At 41.8% G+C, this 18,416-nt stretch overlaps 1 protein-coding gene across 1 annotated transcript; it reads left to right on the top strand.

Moving 5' to 3' along the window:
- The first annotated feature begins 330 nt into the window (after positions 1–330).
- On the top strand, positions 331–16,581 carry LOC309382328 (acyl-CoA (8-3)-desaturase-like). The gene is made up of 8 exons (XM_081971834.1): positions 331–938; positions 2,518–2,578; positions 7,736–7,809; positions 8,921–9,018; positions 10,080–10,176; positions 14,995–15,074; positions 15,195–15,320; positions 16,259–16,581. The coding sequence occupies exons 1-8, from the start codon at positions 783–785 to the stop codon at positions 16,368–16,370; spliced, it is 804 nt and encodes a 267-aa protein (XP_081827960.1). The 5' UTR covers positions 331–782; the 3' UTR covers positions 16,371–16,581.
- Positions 16,582–18,416: the final 1,835 nt, after the last annotated feature.

The following is an 18,416-nucleotide window of genomic DNA, read 5'->3' as shown; positions in this document are numbered from 1 at the left end:
TGACCTTTATTTTAAGTCTATTACATCTACAGTAAATCCAATATCATCTGTTGCTTGCCTAGTTTTTTTACCCTGCTTGAACATTCTTAATAACAAATGGTATCATTTTGCTATAATCTATTTCCTAGCACTGCTATTAAAATCTTTTTATCAACATTATCAGCGAAATTAGATGAGCATGTCAGGTGTTATTTTCACCTGCTTTTGTCTGATTAAATGCCAGTGATAAAATTACCTGATCAATAATCCTGATTAAATGCCAGTGACAAAGGAAGGAAAATACTGGACCCAAAGCTAATAGGGACTGCACTACAGGTGAATCGAAGAAAAATTAAGAATAAAATGGTATGGAAGCAAGAAAAAGCAAGACTCATTAAAAGAGAGACAGAGCAGAATAGATGTAGGTCTCTATTTTGTTTTCTGTTTGTCCCCACAGGTGAATCTCACAAATAGCAGAGCAGCACCTCTTCCAGTGCTTTGACAGGCAGGGTTTTTAAAGGTGATAAAACTCATTTGCCACCTACTCATGTTAATGTCAGGGAACTTATTACAGTACTCAAAATTCCCCCAGTTTTGTCCACATATGCAATGAATGCTTGAGATACTTCAAAGTTAGAAAGTGCACTTAATCTTCAAACTGTTTTGAACCTCTCCAAGATAATTCAGAGTCAGCTGATTCAGCATCTCAAACTTATTTGAAAATCCGATTCAAAGGTTCAATGGAATCTCCTCTCCATTACCTCTTCAAAGCAGAGCACTAAATAGCCAAGCAATCTTTTAAAATGTTTTCTTTCCCTCTTCCTCTACAGGGGCTTTCAGCTAATTGGTGGTCTTTGCACCATTCCCAGCATCATGCTAAACCCAACTGTATTGAGAAGGACCCAGATGTTTCAGTTCATCCCTTTATTTTGTCATTAGGGGAAACTCTTTCTTTGGAGGTAAGAAGCAACTGCTTAGATGACAAAAGATTTTACTGAACCCTGGCCATTCTCCTTTCAGATCAGCATTCAGAACAGCAACTGCTAAGCCATTTCATTGTCAATTTGTTAGAGTTGAACACAGTCTACTGGGTTTAGTATTTATATTTATTAGCAGCATTTGATAAGACAGATCTCACTGAGATAGTAGATTAGTAGGGTTGGACAAAATGTTCACCCAAGGTGGCCATAACAAAAGTGTATTTCTCTATATGGACCAAAGGTGGTATCCAGCAAGTTCTGACAGGTTCTGGAGAACCGGCAGTGGAAATTTTGAGAGAGGGGATGGAATGGGGATTTTGCAGTATCCTTTCCCCTGCCATGCCCACAAAGCCATGTCCACAGAACCGGTAGTAAAAAAGTTTGAATCCCACCACTGATAATGGACCCCTGCTTTCTAAGGCTGGGTGGCATTGTCCAAGGAGAAACTAGAACTCACAATCTTGCAGTTTCTAGCCTGATGCCTTAAAACTGGTTCTCCTATGGTAGCTTATTGCTATAGTTGAATATTATGAACTGGATTATTGAGGGAATTAGCTCACGGGATTGACTGAAAAATCATGTACAAAAGGATTCTGAGGAAAGCAGCAAGTTTTTATGGCCATGTGAGCGCAATCCCAAGAAGGTGAGTTAGGGAAGCAAAGTAACAGATTGTCTTCCTGTCCAAAAATCCTGGCAGCTCGGATAGGAATAGGATAGATTAAAAGATGGAGGGTGGTATGGAGCTTAAGCATCTCTTTGTTTGTTCCCTTTTGCTCTTTCTCTGGTTAATGTTATGGATTGGACTGACTATTGTGTGAATTATCTCAGTGGATTCTTTCAGATTTGATAAGCATATTCTGCCTTGGCTGTTTCTTCAAACAAAGAAAATATAGAATTACTTATGTCTCACAAGCAGAAGTACTGGTAGAGAATGTTCTATCTCTGATGGTTGTGAGGTTCTGAGGATGTGGCAGTCAGTAAAAATATCAAAATGAAGAAGCTGCCTATTTAGCTGAGATTTTGGATTCCCTTTTTATTGTTAATTCACCTTTTCTGAAATCAGTCGGGACATTTATTTTGGTGGCTATAGGATGGTGTGGCTGAAGAGCTGATATTGGGACAATGGAACACTTTGAACCCATCAGATCCAGGTCCATCAGTAATACTTTCCTTTGGGGCCTTCTACTAATGGGAAGATTAGTAAAAGTTTATCTAGTGTTTCTGCTACCAAAAGGGACAGCTTCCTTTCCTGACTAAGAAATCTAAGTTTAAGACTGTTCTTTCTGTATTTCTATTGTAGGGCTTAATTTTAAAAGCTATCTCGCTCTGCCATGTGTTTCTGCACCTGGAATATTTGAAAATAAAGACTGCAATCTATTCTAACTATCACAATTACAATTTATTATTGTGACAGCTATGTACATCTCACTTTTTTTTCTTTTTTCCTGCCTGAGAATTTATTTCACAGAGCAGATGAAAAGGATGTTATAGAAATGGAGCCTTAAGTTGTAATCACCTATTGAAAGTTATTTGCTTTTTTCATGCCTTTCTTTTACAGTTGGGTTTGCAGAAAAAGAAATACATGCCTTATAACTATCAGCACAAGTATTTCTTCTTCAGTGAGTATCTTTTCTCCCCCTACCTCCTGTTAAACTCCAAATGAACTTTTTCTTCTGTCAAAAAAACCATTTTCACATCATCTTTGGACTCTTATCTTTTCAACCATGAGCTCATGGGCATATTATTTATATGCATTCTACATAATCCCCAGCACAGTGCAGATTAATAACAACTCTTATTAAGATAAATGATCATGATAAGATAAAGAGGAGGAGGGAAGAAGATGAGCCGTGGTAGCAACTACAGAACATTGCAGAGAATGAGAAGGAAATCTTTCCTTTCTGAGAACACACAGATTCCCATGAGTTTAATATACATATTTAAGGTGGAGGGAGGCATCCTGATTTTAAGTCCATACCTTCAGAAACAGACCATGCCTAAACAGTGCAAAAAGAGAAATGCCAACCTGGAGAGGGTACTGCACTTTCTCATGCAACTGCTCAATTATTTGATGCTCTATAGACACAACTGAGGAGCATCATAAATCAAATTACTGTGGAAGAAAATTGCCATGGAAGAGAGACAGGAACATAATGGAGAATATAGTCCAACCTCTTCACCAGCAGTTGTTTTTCTTTTTGAAACTGCTTTATTGATAAGATCATAAATGGTGCCTGCTGGATCTAACCCCTGGACCATCAAGTTCAGCAGTCCATTCTCACAATAACCAACCAAGGATATCCACTGGTCTTCCTTCAGATGGCCTTTGAAAGCTACCACGCTGCCATCCAAGCTAATAACGATTGAATCTCATGAACTCCATGACTTGGTCCATCCTTTATTGAAGCCAGTCAAGCTAGTGGCACCACAACTAGCTCCTTACAGCAGTTCAGAAGGAACCTCTGTCATAAGTATTTTTTTAAAAAACGCTCTCCAATTAGATTAAGTGTGGAGTCTGAGTCTCAAGAACCACTAACATGTTGGACTCTGAACAAGTTAAAAAAAATCCCTTCCTATAAGGGTTAGGGAGATATTTTATTATGAAAAAAACCCAAGATATAAAAGCAAAATGTGTAACTTACAAGTATAATAGAATAGAATAGAATAGAATAGAATAGAATAGAATAGAATATTTATTTATTTCTAAGCCGCACCCTCTCCCGAAGGACTCGGGGCGGCGTACAATAAAAGAAATAAAATGCAAAGTACAATACAATACAATACAATACAAATCTGGACAGGACATACATATAACAAGGACGTATATAAGACGTATACAAGGAGGAGGTAGGCTGATAGCTAAAAAACAATTAAACAATTAACAATTAAAACAATTAAAAAGTCACAATATTTAAAAACCCCAATAAATAAATTCAATTGAATTACACTAATAAAAACCCGTCAGGAGCGATATAGTTAGATCATGGTTGAGCCAGGCCAGCTAATTGGAATAGGTGGGTCTTGAGCTTAACTCTGAAGGAACGGAGGTCCGACGTAGTCCTAATATCCGGAGGGAGGTCATTCCACAGGGCTGGGCCCGCCACAGAGAAGGCTCTACTCCTAGGCGCCGCCCCTTGACACTGTCTGGTGGACGGCACCTGGAGGAGTCCCTCTCTGTGCGAGCGAATTGGTCGCAGGGATGTATGGGGCAGAATACGATCCCGCAAGTAACTAGGTCCTGAGCCATGGAGCGCTTTAAAGATAGTTATCAAAACCTTGAAACGCACCCGATAGACCACAGGAAGCCAGTGCAGCTCGCGCAGGAGAGGTGTCACATGGGAGTACTTAGTACTCCCCATAATCACCCGTGCGGCTGCATTCTGGACCAACTGCAGTCTCCGAGTGCATTTCAAGGGAAGCCCCATGTAGAGAGCGTTACAGTAGTCCAGGCGAGACGTCACCAGCGCATGGGTGACTGTGCATAGGGCGTCCCGGTCCAATAGGGGGCGAAATTGGCGCACCAGGCGAACCTGGTGGAACGCCCCCCTGGCCACGGCTGTCACATGGTCATCCATGGACAGCCTGGCATCCAGGAGGACGCCCAAATTGCGCGCCCGCTCCACGGGGGCAAGTTGAATGCCCCCAATGGCCAGAGATGGCATTAACTGGTTGAACCGGGGGGCCGGAACCCACAGCCACTCCGTCTTGGAAGGGTTGAGCCTGAGTCGGTTGTCATCCATCCAGACCCGTACGGCTTCCACGCACCGGGACATCACTTCGACGGCCTCGTTGGGGTGGTTCGGGGTGGTTCGGGGTGGTTCGGGGTGGTTCGGGGTGGAAATGTACAGCTGAGTATCATCAGCGTACAGATGATATCCCACCCCGAAACCACGGATGATCTCACCCAGCGGCTTCATGTATGTGTTCAACAGGAGTGGCGAGAGGACCGACCCCTGTGGCACCCCACAGGTAAGGGGGCTTAGGGTCAACCTCTGCTCCCCTGCCAACACACGTTGCGTCCGGCCAGAGAGGTAGGAGCCGGACCACCGCAAAACGGTGCCCCAGACCCCCAACCCCTCCAGTCGGTGCAACAGGATACCATGGTGGATGGTATCAAAAGCCGCCGAGAGGTCTAATAGGACCAGGATAGAGGAACAACCCCTATCTCTGGCCCTCCAGAGATCATCTACCAACGCGACCAAGGCCGTCTCTGTGCTGTGCCCGGGGCGAAAGCCGGACTGGCACGGGTCTAGATAATCATTCTCCTCCAGATGTCGTGGGAACTGAGAAGCCACCACACTCTCTACAACCTTCGCCAAAAAGGGAAGGTTGGAGACAGGACGATAATTGGCCAGCTCCGTAGGGTCCAGGGAAGGCTTCTTGAGCAAGGGTCTCACCACCGCCTCTTTCAAGGCGGCCGGAAGAGACCCCTCACCCAACGAAGCGTTCACTAGGCCCAGGAGTAAGTCGCGTGTAACCTTCCAGGATGCCAGTACAAGCCAGGAGGGACACGGGTCCAGTAAACATGTGGTAGGTCGCAGTCGTCCACGCAATCTGTCCAAATCCTCAATGACAACCAAGTCAAACTCCTCCCAAAAAGGTTTCTCAAGACTCGCCACTGGCGTCTCGACTGGGCCACTGAAGGGGACCCAATCCTTCCGGATTTGAGCGATTTTATCCTGCAGATATTTCCCAAATTCCTCTGCCCTACCCTGTAAAGGGGCCTCCTGCGGCCTCTGAAACAGAAGGGAGCGGGACACCCGAAACAGGGCGGCAGGGCGGTTTTCTGCGGATGCAATGAGAGCAGCACAATATTGGTGTTTGGCCATTCTCAATGCCACTAGGTACGTCCTTAAATGGGCTCGTACCTGTGCTCGGTCAAATTCGGATTGGGAGGATCTCCAACGACTCTCTAGGCATCTCTTGCGGCGCTTCATCACCCTGAGCTCCTCGGTAAACCAAGGAGCCAGGGTGGATCGTTGCCGCCGGAGAGGCCGCAAAGGCGCCACCCGGTTCAAGGCCCTGGTAGTCGCATTATTCCATGCGACCACCAGGTCCTCTACCCAGGGGCGGGTCAGGGTTGCAGGAGGTGGCCCAAGCTCCGTCTGGAACCTATCTGGTTCCATCAGGCGCCTGGGGCGGAACCATCTAGTGTTTTCAGGTTCCGCCTCCCCGCAGCGGGGGGTAGCACCAGGGAAGTCGAGTCGGAGGAGTGAGTGATCTGACCATGACAGGGGAGTGATGGTTAAGTCCCCTCCTCCCAGATCACTCAACCACTGGCCAGAGACAAAAACAAGGTCCAGGGTGTGTCCTCCCTCGTGTGTCGGGCCCTGAATCAATTGAGTCAGGTCCATGGCTGTCATGGAAGCCATGAACTCCCGAACCCCCTCGGATGCTTCTCCCACCGATGGCAGGTTAAAATCCCCCATCACTAAGAGTTTGGGGGTCTCAACCGCCACCGATGCGATCAGCTCGAGGAGTTCAGGCAGGGCCACTGATGTATAGCGAGGAGCCAGGTATACTATCAGCAGGCCCAACTGTCTCCCAGGGCCCCATTTCACAACAAGGGATTCACACCCGGACGTCTGTGGCACAGTGGACTCCCTTGGCTCTAAATCCTCCCGGATAATCGCTGCTACCCCACCACCCCTTCCCTGGGCCCGGGGCTGGTGAAATGCTCGGTAGCCTGGTGGGCACATTTCCACGAGGGGTAAACCTCCCTCGTGGCCCAACCAGGTCTCCGTTATTCCCGCGAGGTCCGGCTCCCCCTCCAAAATTAGATCGTAGATGTGGGGGGCCTTATTAACGACGGACCTCGCATTGCATAGCAACAGCCTCAGGCCCTGGGTCTGCAGCTCCTGACCACCTAGAACGCGGGAGTTGGTACGAGCGACCGGGTGTAACCAGCACCCACGGTCTCCCAACCGACTATGAGTGTGTTTCTTATTTCCTCTACTTTACATTTTATTCTATTACTATTTCTATATTGTTACCTTAATTACAATTATTATAATTATTACAATTATTATATTCTATTACAATATTGTATTCTGTATTTTGCAACTTTCCTTGTTGTGCCTCTATGCTTCTTTTCCTCTGGACTATTAACCCCTCCCCTCTTTTGAAGGGAAAATGCCTTTTATTCAGGTGATTCTAATAGAAGATAATATTTGTAGCTGGGTTGGAACTGTGGGGTCCTTGGTGCTGCTTGAGGCCAGTAATTTTCTTGCAGACGTTTCATTACCCAATTAGGTAACATCATCGGTGCTAGAAGGTAGTTGGGTTTGCTCTCTTTATATATACTAGTAGCTTGCCCTGTCTCTAGTTTTAGGTTTTATATTGTTGTAAGTTGCTCAGTGTTGTATTTTACAAGATGGGCAGTTTTACAAGATGTCTCTTATGAATGAATATAGAAACACGTGAGAGGTGGTCTCACTGGATTTACCAGGGCTTTCCTCTAAATAAATCTGAATAGAGTAAGATAGTATTGTCCACTTATCACAAGGAATAACAGAGTTTCCTTTAGCTCATTCAAGTGTATTTTAGTCAATTGGTTCTAATGGAGCCAGCATGAATAGTTTGAGTGGCATAATTCAGGCAGTGTCTGCCACATACAAGTTTTGGAGTTAATTTACTTTTGATGATGAGATTCTCAAGTACAATTATAATTGTTAAATGAAATGGTAGATACAAATCATTTCAGGATTGTGGTTGATGCTTCTTTTATGTTTAGAAAGGACAGTTAATGATTATATGCATCTTGTTTCCTTCTACAGCATTGCCACTGATCGTTCTGCCTTCTTTTCAAGTTTACTCCTTGTACTTTATATTCCAACGCAAACTCTGGAGGGTGAGTACACAAATAATCCATACCAAATATTAAATAATACAATACTGAGACACCCCTCCGACCATGGTATGTTTCCAGGTTTAGAATTTATTTCTTTAAGAGGATTTGAAAAGGCTAAACCATTTTAGGAGCTTATAAAAATTTGCATGGGGATATTGTTAATGGGAAAATCAATGCCAATTCCAAAGTGCTTCCAGATGAACTATTGCTGGCTATCAATGCCTTCTTTTATGAAGAATGCATTCAATTCTTGCCTGGGAAAACAAACATATAGAAAGAATGATGGGGAAACATTAGAGGCAACTGGACAATAACATTGACTGAACTAAGAATGTACAAGAATTACAATCTAGTTTTCTCAAGTAATGATTATGAGGGCTTTGATTAAAAAATGATTTATGGTGGCTTGAATACAACTATAAAGTTGTGGTTCATCTTTTAAAAAAAATATCTAGAGGGATTAGAAATGGGGTTGGACTTATTTTTTTCTAAAATAGAAGATGGGAGACAAGACTTTTCCAGCCTTGTTTAAAGTGGGAATTTGCCATGAATTCTTGTCAAGTACACAAATTAAAAATGGCTGGAATTTTGTGGGATAATCAAAGCTAATAAAATCTCTACATTCCCACCTGATATCACATAAACATGTCAGTTATTGAAAATAATGTTTTTATGAGCTCAAACAGGTCCATACACAGAGCAACACTTGTGCTTAAAACACACCTGGTCTCTTGTATTGATAATCACTACATAAAAAGTTTGTCTTCCCTGATTAACTAAAAAAAAACCTAATAACAACATGGAAAGAAACTTCTTTCCATCTCTATCACTTTTTGGAATGACGTCAGCTCCAAATATTGTACTTTAAAGAAAACCAAGCATATGCAATCTTGTGTAGTGAATTTTTCTATGGCTCTTTTCAGTCAGTTAAATCTGTCAATCCATTAAAAAAGAACCCAGGGTAGAACTGGTTCTGTCAAAATGGGCAGTAAACAGAGCAGAGTTTCCAGAAGATATACATCTGGATCTGAGTAAGATGCCATGTAGGGTGTCTACTTGGGGCAAGGAAAGATGCTATTCTAATCTCCATTCCTTCTCTTCTCTTCTACAGGAAATTGCATGGACTCTGGCATATTTTATCCGATTCTTTCTTGCCTTCAACCCCATATTGGGATTCAAGGGTGTTTTGGGATACCTCCTTCTTTTGAAGTACTGTTCATCATATGTACTTTGTGTTTCACTATCCCTTCCCAGACCCTGACCATTCCCTAGATCAGCGATGGCGAACCTTTTTTAGTTCATGTGCCATAAAGGGGGGGGGAATGCAGGGGGGTTGTGTGTGGGTGTGCCTCACCCATAATGCAATGCACGAACCCCCCAGTGCGCATGCACGCAAGAGAGGCCCTCCTCCCACTTCCGGTTTGCTCATAGGGTGGTTATTAGTCCTCTAAACTGACCCTCTGAGCATACCGGAAGTGACTTCTGGTTTACTCGTAGGGTCCTTTTTACTTCTCTGAAAATCCCTGAAGCCTCCGGAGGGCTTAAACCACTCTATGAGCAAACCGGAAGTCCATTCCCGAACTTCCTGTTTGCCCATAGGGCTGGTTTTTTGCACTCCGGAGCTTCAGGGAAGCTCCGAAGCCTCCGGAGGGCCTCTGAGGGGGAGGGTGGAGAGGCTCTTTTCACCCCCCCCCCAGGCTCCTATAAAGCCTCTGGAGCCTTGGGAGGGCGAAAAATGGCTTTTAAAAAGGCTGAACTCAGCTAGCCAGTGTGCGCATGCATGCTGTCCAGCTGACAGGGCAACGCCTCCCGTACCCTGACAAATGGCTCCGCCTGCCATCTGTGGCACACATGCCATAGGTCCGTCATCCCGGCTCTAGATTATCCTTCTCCTAAATTCCATATGTGTGGGCTTAAATTCTACCATTGCCATTATAATAGCTATCTGGGATAAAGCCAAGCCACTCTGTAGTCTCCATTTGGGATCAGTTTCCATAGTATCTGGTCAACCTTCCAAATTTGTCCACTAACTCAGAAAGATTGGGGGTCCTGGTCTTTGGTTTGAATCTGACTCATTGTCACTGGAGGAGTGTTAGAAATGTATTGATTTCCATAGAAAGGCATCATTAGGTCTAATAAATGACTTGCATTCTAAGCCTAACAAACAAACGAATAAATTTGTCCCACTATTCTACTTAAAAGGCTTGTTTGTGTAGATATAGTTTCACTTTGCCTAATTTGCCTGACTTTGCCTCATTTCTGTCTCTCAGTGTTCTTGAGAGTATTATATTTACATGGATATCACAGACGAACCATCTTCCTATGCCCATCGATCATGATAAAAACATGGATTGGTTCTCGACACAGGTAAGAGAGATCTGGGAGATAAAATTGATGGCTGTATATGATTAAACTTTAGCTTGTCTGCGTAATTTTATTATATGAAAATAATTCACAGATCCATAATAATCAATTATAATTTGCACATGTGAAAACTGAATTCCTTTTTGGAAGTTATTTTTACCTATTATTATTTCTTTTACCGTGCTTTTCCTATCATAGAAAAGTTTGAAGTGTGTTTAGAAATGCTATGCCTTTTCTTATAGATTATGATTGACATTGCTTTTGTTTGGACTTTATAAAAATGGAAATGAGATGAGTAGAACAAATATTCTTTGGCCTCATTTTAAGATAATAGTACTAACTGAAAGAGAAACCGGCCAGTGCAGGAAAATTTTCCACTCCCAGCATCTGGTTTTCATCCAGATCAGGATATTCTCCCCTCCCCCCCAAGTTTTATTTATTTTATTTATTCAATCCAATTTTTATTAAACAGTGGGTTGTCTGGGTACAATCACATTTAAACAATCATAATATTCGTCTTTGTTGTCACATTTATCTCCACTATTACCACATAATAGTAATATTGTAATAACATAGTGATACAATAACAGTAATACTTGGCATTATGTACTTTAACAACTCTTCTCTTTAATACTTCATCTTTTAATATCTCTTCTTTTCTAACTTCTGTCTCTCTTATCTAGCAGTTAATAACATATAAGATTAAGTATATCCTATGTCAGAAAAGAAAAAAAGGAAATAAAAAGAAAAAAGAAAATAGAGGGAGATATAGGGAAGAGTAACTCAAAAATAACAACAGAGAAGAAAATCATGCCTTCATCACCTCATTGCCCACTTCAACTTTATAATTGCTATGCCTTAAAGAAAAGAAAGGAAAAGGCAAGGCAAGTCCAAACAGGCAATAAAGAGAAGGAAAAAAATAATCCCACCATTATCTTTTGCCCACCTCGATAATTTAATTGTTATGCTGGGGGGGGGGGGGCTGTCTCCCATATTCCTCCCTTACATCTCTAATTTTATCTATATCTACTTCTTGGATGTTTGGTCTAAATATTCCTGCCATCTCCACCCTTTTCCGCTGCCTAACTTCTAATCTTTCTATCCCAGCCCTTTTCTTCCTTTCAATCATTTCATTCAACTTTCCTAATATATTTCTCCCCTGTTTTAATTCATCCACCACTATTATTTTTATTCTTATCTCCTCTTTATTATCCCCCTTTTTCATGTCTTTTATTGGCTTTTCCCTTTCTTTTGTTAGCTCCTCATTTTCCTGGACAACTTGATCTTCGCTCATTAACCCTTGTATGGAATTTTCCATTTTTCCCATAGTCTCCTTAAAACCTTTCTGCATCATGTCCATTACATTTTGAAAAGTACACCCACCTCCTTTAAAATGCCTCTCATTTCATATGAATCTAAAGCAGCGGTTCTCAACCTGTAGGTTGCGACCCCTTTGGGGGTCGAACAACCTTTTCACAGGGGTTGCCAAGGAGCCTCCCGTGGAGAGGCTGGCGAGAAACCGGCCCGAAGGGAAGGAGTGGCTCGGGTTCCCCGTACGCCAGAATTAGATTTGCCAGAAGACTTACGGGCTTCCCAGCAGGCTAGTCCGGCCGGCCTCCCATGTAGGCATTTTTCAGTGACTGTTCGTGCCCAGGAGCTCCTACAGTGCACACGCCTTGCTCCACTGAATTCCGCTTAGTTCCGCCGGGATCCAAGGGGGAGATCATTAGCTGCTCATCTCTTGTGTGCGCGCACAAGCAAAATACCCTCCTGAGCCAGGATCAAGGCGGAGGGCGCAACGATTCCCGCTGTCGCCACTGCGCAATGAGGTGAGTAACTGGGTATGCAGCACAGGGGAGCCATGCTGCGTAGAAGACTCCCGAGCGACAGATTCAGGTCGGTACGAGCCGCTGTCCCCTTTGTGTTGGCTCAGGAAGTGGGGGAATTGAGAGCAGCAGCAGCAGCTGGTTGAGTGCAGGGAGGGAAGAGTTCCAGTTCTCCTGCGCTGCACAGGGCTCTCCTTGCACAGGGCTCTTGAACTCTTCCCTCTCTGCATCCAGAGACGGCTGCTCCAGCTCTTTCCTGAGCCATCATGAAGGGGACCGCGGCTGGCACTGACCTGAGTCTGGCGCTGAGGAGTCTCCTGCACAGCGTGGCTCTCCTGCGCATCGCAGCCAGCTAGTTACTTCTCAGTGGCAGCAGCGGAAAGAGTTGCTGTCCCCGCCGCCGTGATCTCGGTCCAAGAGGGTATTTTGCTTGCATGCGCAAGAAAGAGATGAAAGAGAAAAGGGGAGAAAGAGAGAGAGAGAGAGAGAGAGGAGAGAAATGAAAGAGAGCTGTAAGGAGAGAGTGGGAGAGAGGAAAAATAGAGGGAAACAAATTAGAGGGAGAAGGGGGAGAGGGAGAAAGAAATGAAAGAGAGCTGAAGGAGGAGAATGAGAGTGTGGGAAAAGAGAGGGGGAAAATCAGGGGGAAAGAAAGGAGGAGAAAAGAAAGAAAGAAAAAAGAAAGAAAGAAACTAACTTTTTCAGACCTATGACGAAAGCAATGGCAAGCTAGATCTCTTGCCAAGAAAACTGCAGTTTGCCAGAAGGCACAAATTGGAAGCAAGCCTGATATTTTTTAAAGAAAATAACAGAGATGCCCCAAAAATGCATCTGAAAATAAGATTATTTATAATTTTGGATAACATATTATATTGTCAAACACAAAAGAAATCAATATATATATCCTATTGCTGTTAGTACAATCTTGCCAGCTTCTATCAACTTAGAGTTCACTATGAAAAGATGGCAGAGAAGCAATTTCCTACAATTAATAACTTTATTTTAGATTTGCTATCATGTTCAATGAGAAAGAAAGAAAAAGAAAGAGGGAAAGGGGAGGAAAGAAAAAGAAAGGGAGAGGAAAAACAGAGAAAAACAGAAATGAGAGTGAGGGGGAGAGGAGTGAGAGAGACCCTATTCCCACAGAAAACACTGAGCCATGAAACCTGGGTAGGCTTGTCTGGAGGGGGGATGTCATGTGACTGAGTGGGAGTGATGTTGAGTTGGCCACACCCATGTTTTGTAGCTCCCAGTGTTTTCTTTTCTGTGGGAAACGGATCCAAATGGCTCTTTGAGTGTTTAAGATTGCCGACCCCTGTGCTACACCATGCTTCAAGACAAATTTTCATTTATTTGTAATTAGAAATAACTATTTCATAATATATAATTACATATTGTTTTTGATTAATCACTATGCTTTAATTATGTTCAATTTATAGCAATAAAAATACATCCTGCATATCAGATATTTACATTATGGTTCATAACAGTAGCAAAATTACAGTTACATAGTAGTAACAAAAATAATTTTATGGTTGGGAGTCACCACAACATAAGGAACTGTATTAAAGGCATTAGGAAGATTGAGAACCACTGATCTACAGGGAAAGATGTTAAAAGCTGAGATGTTGAATTCTTCTTTTATCTTTTAAGCAATTTCTATTATTCCCAAATTCCAGTTGCTCAATTATACAGCTACTAGTGTCTGTATCCAATCAAAGAGCTACAGTGTTTACAGCTTACAGTATTTCCACTCTCTTTCTCTGTAAATTTTTCAGTAAACAAATTCCAGGTGCAGACAATTTATTTAATTCTTATGATAGTCTTGTAACATTGTTTCCAATATACTGTTCAGGATTAATTTCTAATCCACGCTTTCTTCCCTCTACTTTTTCACACTTCCCCCTCTGGGTTTTGCTCTGGCCAGAAGATGTCGCTGTTGCACTGTTTCTCTTCTACTTCTCTTCCCTAGTTTCCTTTGTTTACACCATATTCTTTTTCAGTTCTGGAACCAAATTTTAATCCAAATAAGAGTTTATTAAATCCTTAGATGGCCACTCTGCTTTTCTTCTTTTAGCATTTAGAGTATCCAAATAATCAAACAATATATCTTATTTTGCATCTCTTTCAGCTCTGTGCTTATCCGCCACTGTTTCAGGGGGTGGAGGCTTGACAAAACTACCCCCTTCTTTTTCAGCCCCACTGTTGATCAATCTTTTCTAGAAAGGGGCATTTCTGACAGAAGTATTAAAAAACCACAAATTTCCTCACACAGCCACCACACTGTTCTTCTTCAATATCACTCCTGCACACATTTTACTGTCCCAGTTGCCCCACCTTCGTGACTGCCCCAAAATGGCAGTTGCCCCTGCTGTCGTTCGGGAGAGCTTGCTTTGCACCTAACAAGGAAATTGTAAGTTTCTCAAGGTCAGCAAAGAGCCTTTCCTTCCTTCACTGTCCCTCCAGGATAGCTATAAGGTCTCCCATCAGCATTTACCTGTTGGATTTCATGGGGTTCAGAAGAGCCTTGCTATTTTCCAGCTATTCTCACCATGATGTCAACTGTCCCAGGACATTCTTTTTAGAAAAGGAGGCCTGTGAGTTCAAATCATTCCAGACAGCTTGGTTCAGTCTGGAATAAGTAAGGGGAAGATTTGAAAATTACTATTGAAAAGAAATGTTTCACAAAATGAAAAATAAGTATATTACTAGAATTATATTTTAATTCTCCATATTTTCAAAGCTGTACTCTGGTGACTATCCGATTTGATAACAAATGAGTATTTAAACTCTACTATTAGGGTAATATAATTTAAGATTTCCAAAATTCAATATGTTTTTCTAGAAATAAATACAGACCAATACATACAAACAAACCAACATGAATATAAATATAAATCATGGACAAATATAAATATATATTGTGGACATTTGCTTGATCTTCCTTCATTCACAGCATGTCTGGACTAACATCTGTCTTTCTCTCTTCTCCCAGGTTCAGTCAACGTGCAATGTGAATCAATCTTTTTTCAATGACTGGGTAACGGGGCACCTGAATTTTCAAATTGAGCACCAGTGAGTACTGATTTAGGGCAATAAGATTTTAAGCTATCAGTGAGAAACTGCTTCATAGTTTGAATAAGGCAAAAAGATAGTAAAGTATCACAACTTCTTTGCCTTCCTTTCTGCCTATAGTCTCTTCCCTACGATGCCTCGGCACAACCTTTGGAAGGTGGCTCCTTTGGCGAAATCCATGTGTGCTAAACATGGTATTGAGTATCAGTCAAAACCTCTCTTCACTGGCTTTGCTGACATTGTGTAGTAAGTATCAGACTATCAGTTTAGAAGAGGAGTTGGGGATCTAGGAAATATTCAACATATAAAGGTTAGCCCAACAGATCAAATGAATCAAATCAAATGAAGGATCTGCGTGGTTTTGCTCTCAAGAGTTGGGGGAAGGAGAACATGCAATTATATGGACATACTTATATACATGTGAATATGTCAACTAAGCAAAAGAGATCTGGTGTGCAAAGTATTAAACTGCTAATGAGAAGAAAGATTTTGGATGTAGCTCCTTTAAGAATAAAAATAAGCCTAGTAGTAGAAAGAGAGAGATGCTAGTCCTTAAGCATGTGTTCTATCACATGGAATTTTTATAAAATTATTTAGTATTAAATAATTAGTTATCAGTTAACATCAAACAGGCAATGGCAAACTATTTCCATATTGTTTGCATGAAAATTACACACCCAGATGGCCTCCTAAAGATAGGCAGACTCTGCCTTCTCCCTATCATCATGACTATGAAATTTGGGTGCTTAGATAAAGTACTACTTAATCTAGACTTTATATAAGTCCATATAAAGCAGTGGTGAAATTCAATTTTTTTTACTACTGGTTCTGTGGGCATGGCTTGGTGGGGATGGCAGGGGAAAGATATTGCAAAATCTCCATTCCCACCCCACTCTGGGGTCAGCCAGAGACAGTACTTTCTGGTTCTCCAAACTACTCAAAATTTCCACTACCGGTTCTCCAGAACCTCCTGGATTTCACCCCTAATATAAAGCATACTGTCAAGACATGTGAAATACCTAAAAGGATAAGTATCACTCACTGAGAGATTTTTGTGCTACTCTTTCTGTCCTCAATTTACTGCACTTGAATTCACTTTTCTGCTTGAATCAGAGGCAGGCTTTTCCTAAGTAGGACTTAACTCTCATGGCAAGGAAGAGAAACTTACTTTCTGTTATTTTTAGTTCCTTGAAGGTTGCGGGTGAAATCTGGTTCAAAGCATATCATCTTGATCAGAAAACACAAAATCCGAAAATCTGCCTTCAACAAGGGAAGAAGGGTGAAAAGACAAGATAGATCTGAGATGGACCTTGAGAGGCTTCAGGCATAGAAAACCTAGAGTAATTTGTGAATGAAACAGAATGCTGGAGAGCCTTTTGGCCTTGGCTCAACTTTTGACATGTTTCTTAATGAGTATTAGCATTGCAGGCAACACCCACCCCCTTTCTTGCTTCTGGCTCTTGGATGTATCATAAAAAAATAAAGTTTCTTAATACTTCTCATTGAACTGCATTGTTTCTTATTTTTACATTTGACCTCTGTTTCGCACTTGTTGTGAAAATAAACTTAATGCCTGTTGCAGTGGATTCTGGATTATGATATGAGATTAAATTGCATCAGCAGATACAAAAAGCAGCTAAGAAATCAATCCATATTTCTTCTCTTTTGTTTTCATCATTTGGAGATTCCATGTTATTTACTTGATGTTTCTCTCACCCAGGGCTTCCAATACTGGGAGAAATCTACTAATTCTTCCACATTCATTAATAATAAGAGTAATGAAAAGGTATCTTGCACCACCAAACAAATAATATCACCAAGATGACCATGCATGTTTATATTTCTGTCCTTTTCTTCATTTTAGGGGCTTCTTCTTGGACTGGGAGGGTGACAGAGGTGGTAATCAGGAGGTTCTGAGCAGTTCTGGAGAACCGGTAGCAGACGTTTTGAGTAGTTCAGAGAACTGGTAAATACCACCTCTGACTGGCCCTGACCCCAAATATTCTCTGCCTCCCAAGTCCCAGCTTCCCCACTCCAGGGGAAGGTTACTGCAAAATCCCCATTTCCTCCCTATCAGCTGGGAGTCGGGAGGCAGATAATAGATGGGGGCGGGGCCAGTCAGAGGTATTTACCAGTTCTCCAATGTACTCAAAATTTCTGCTACTGGTTCTCCCAAACTGTTCAGAACCTGCTGAATACCAGCTCTGATTAAGGGCCACCTGGAGGTTTATCTGTCTCATCAGGGACACCTGAGTGGTACAAATGGGTGTGGAGCCTTATTGGAACTATTGAAAGGACTTTGTTATAAATTGGAGATAGATGATGTCATATCCCTCCCCCTCTGTTGAGAGAAGGATGTTCATTTTTTACATATACAACCTCTTTGACTCCCTCTTTCAAGCCAGCAGTCATCTCTGTTCAAAATGTGGACTTTGCTGTCTTCAAAAGAGTTCCTTTGTCTTTCAAATGCATATGGATTGCTGAATCTAGTTATGATGGGGTTTTTTTCCCCCCTACGTTGTGCTCTAACTACGGTTTCACTCAATGATCAAGATTCAGTCCCAATTTTGTTTGTAAGGTGAGGACTGTCAGGGTGTGAATTCCACCCTGGAAATTGATGTATGGATCTTGGCAAACCTTGAAGTATACTTTTGAAGTAAGTAAAAGTAAACCTGAGGCATAATCTAAGAAAAACATTTACTTGTAAAGAAAGTAAAAATACAAACTTACTAAGCTAATTGATTACATCTTGACAGAGAGTTCCTGTCTTCTTTCAATACAGACAAAGGAAGAAGAGAAAGAAGGTATGGAATGCAATGACATGCACAGCAAATCATTGCTGATAATAGACAGTTCATTCTGCCGTATAACTCAGAATGTAGGCACAGCTGGCAAAGCAAATAAACGCAGTGACAAGGACTGCCTAAAATAAAATAAATTTTCAAGTAATATATCTTCAAATGTGCAAATGACACACTTGCCACACTTGAGAGGTCAGAATTATATAGTCACTTGGAACTATTTCAAAATCCTCCAGTTTCCATTTTAATTTCTATTTCAGAATCTTTTAATTCATTGAAATCTCCCCAGTTTGAAAGTATCCTTAAAAAATCACTATTATGGGAAACCTTCATTCAAGGCAAAAGTAAAGTTGAGAATGAGACAGAAGTAGGAAACTTTGGTGGAATAACAACCTCAGTACCTTACAAAAAAAAAACAGTTGTACAAATTCAGCTCACTTTTTCATAGGTATATTTGACAGTGATATATTTCAACATTACTATTTGCATCTCACTTCTCAAATTACTGCAAACTCTCGTGAAAAAGCTGCTCAAAAGAAAA

The sequence above is a fragment of the Natrix helvetica genome (genome assembly GCF_964273705.1).
Source record: "Natrix helvetica genome assembly, contig: HAP1_SCAFFOLD_197, whole genome shotgun sequence".
Lineage (NCBI taxonomy): Eukaryota > Metazoa > Chordata > Lepidosauria > Squamata > Natricidae > Natrix > Natrix helvetica.
The sequence above is the reverse complement of the archived record's forward strand: the minus strand, read 5'-3'. Positions and strand labels throughout refer to the sequence as shown.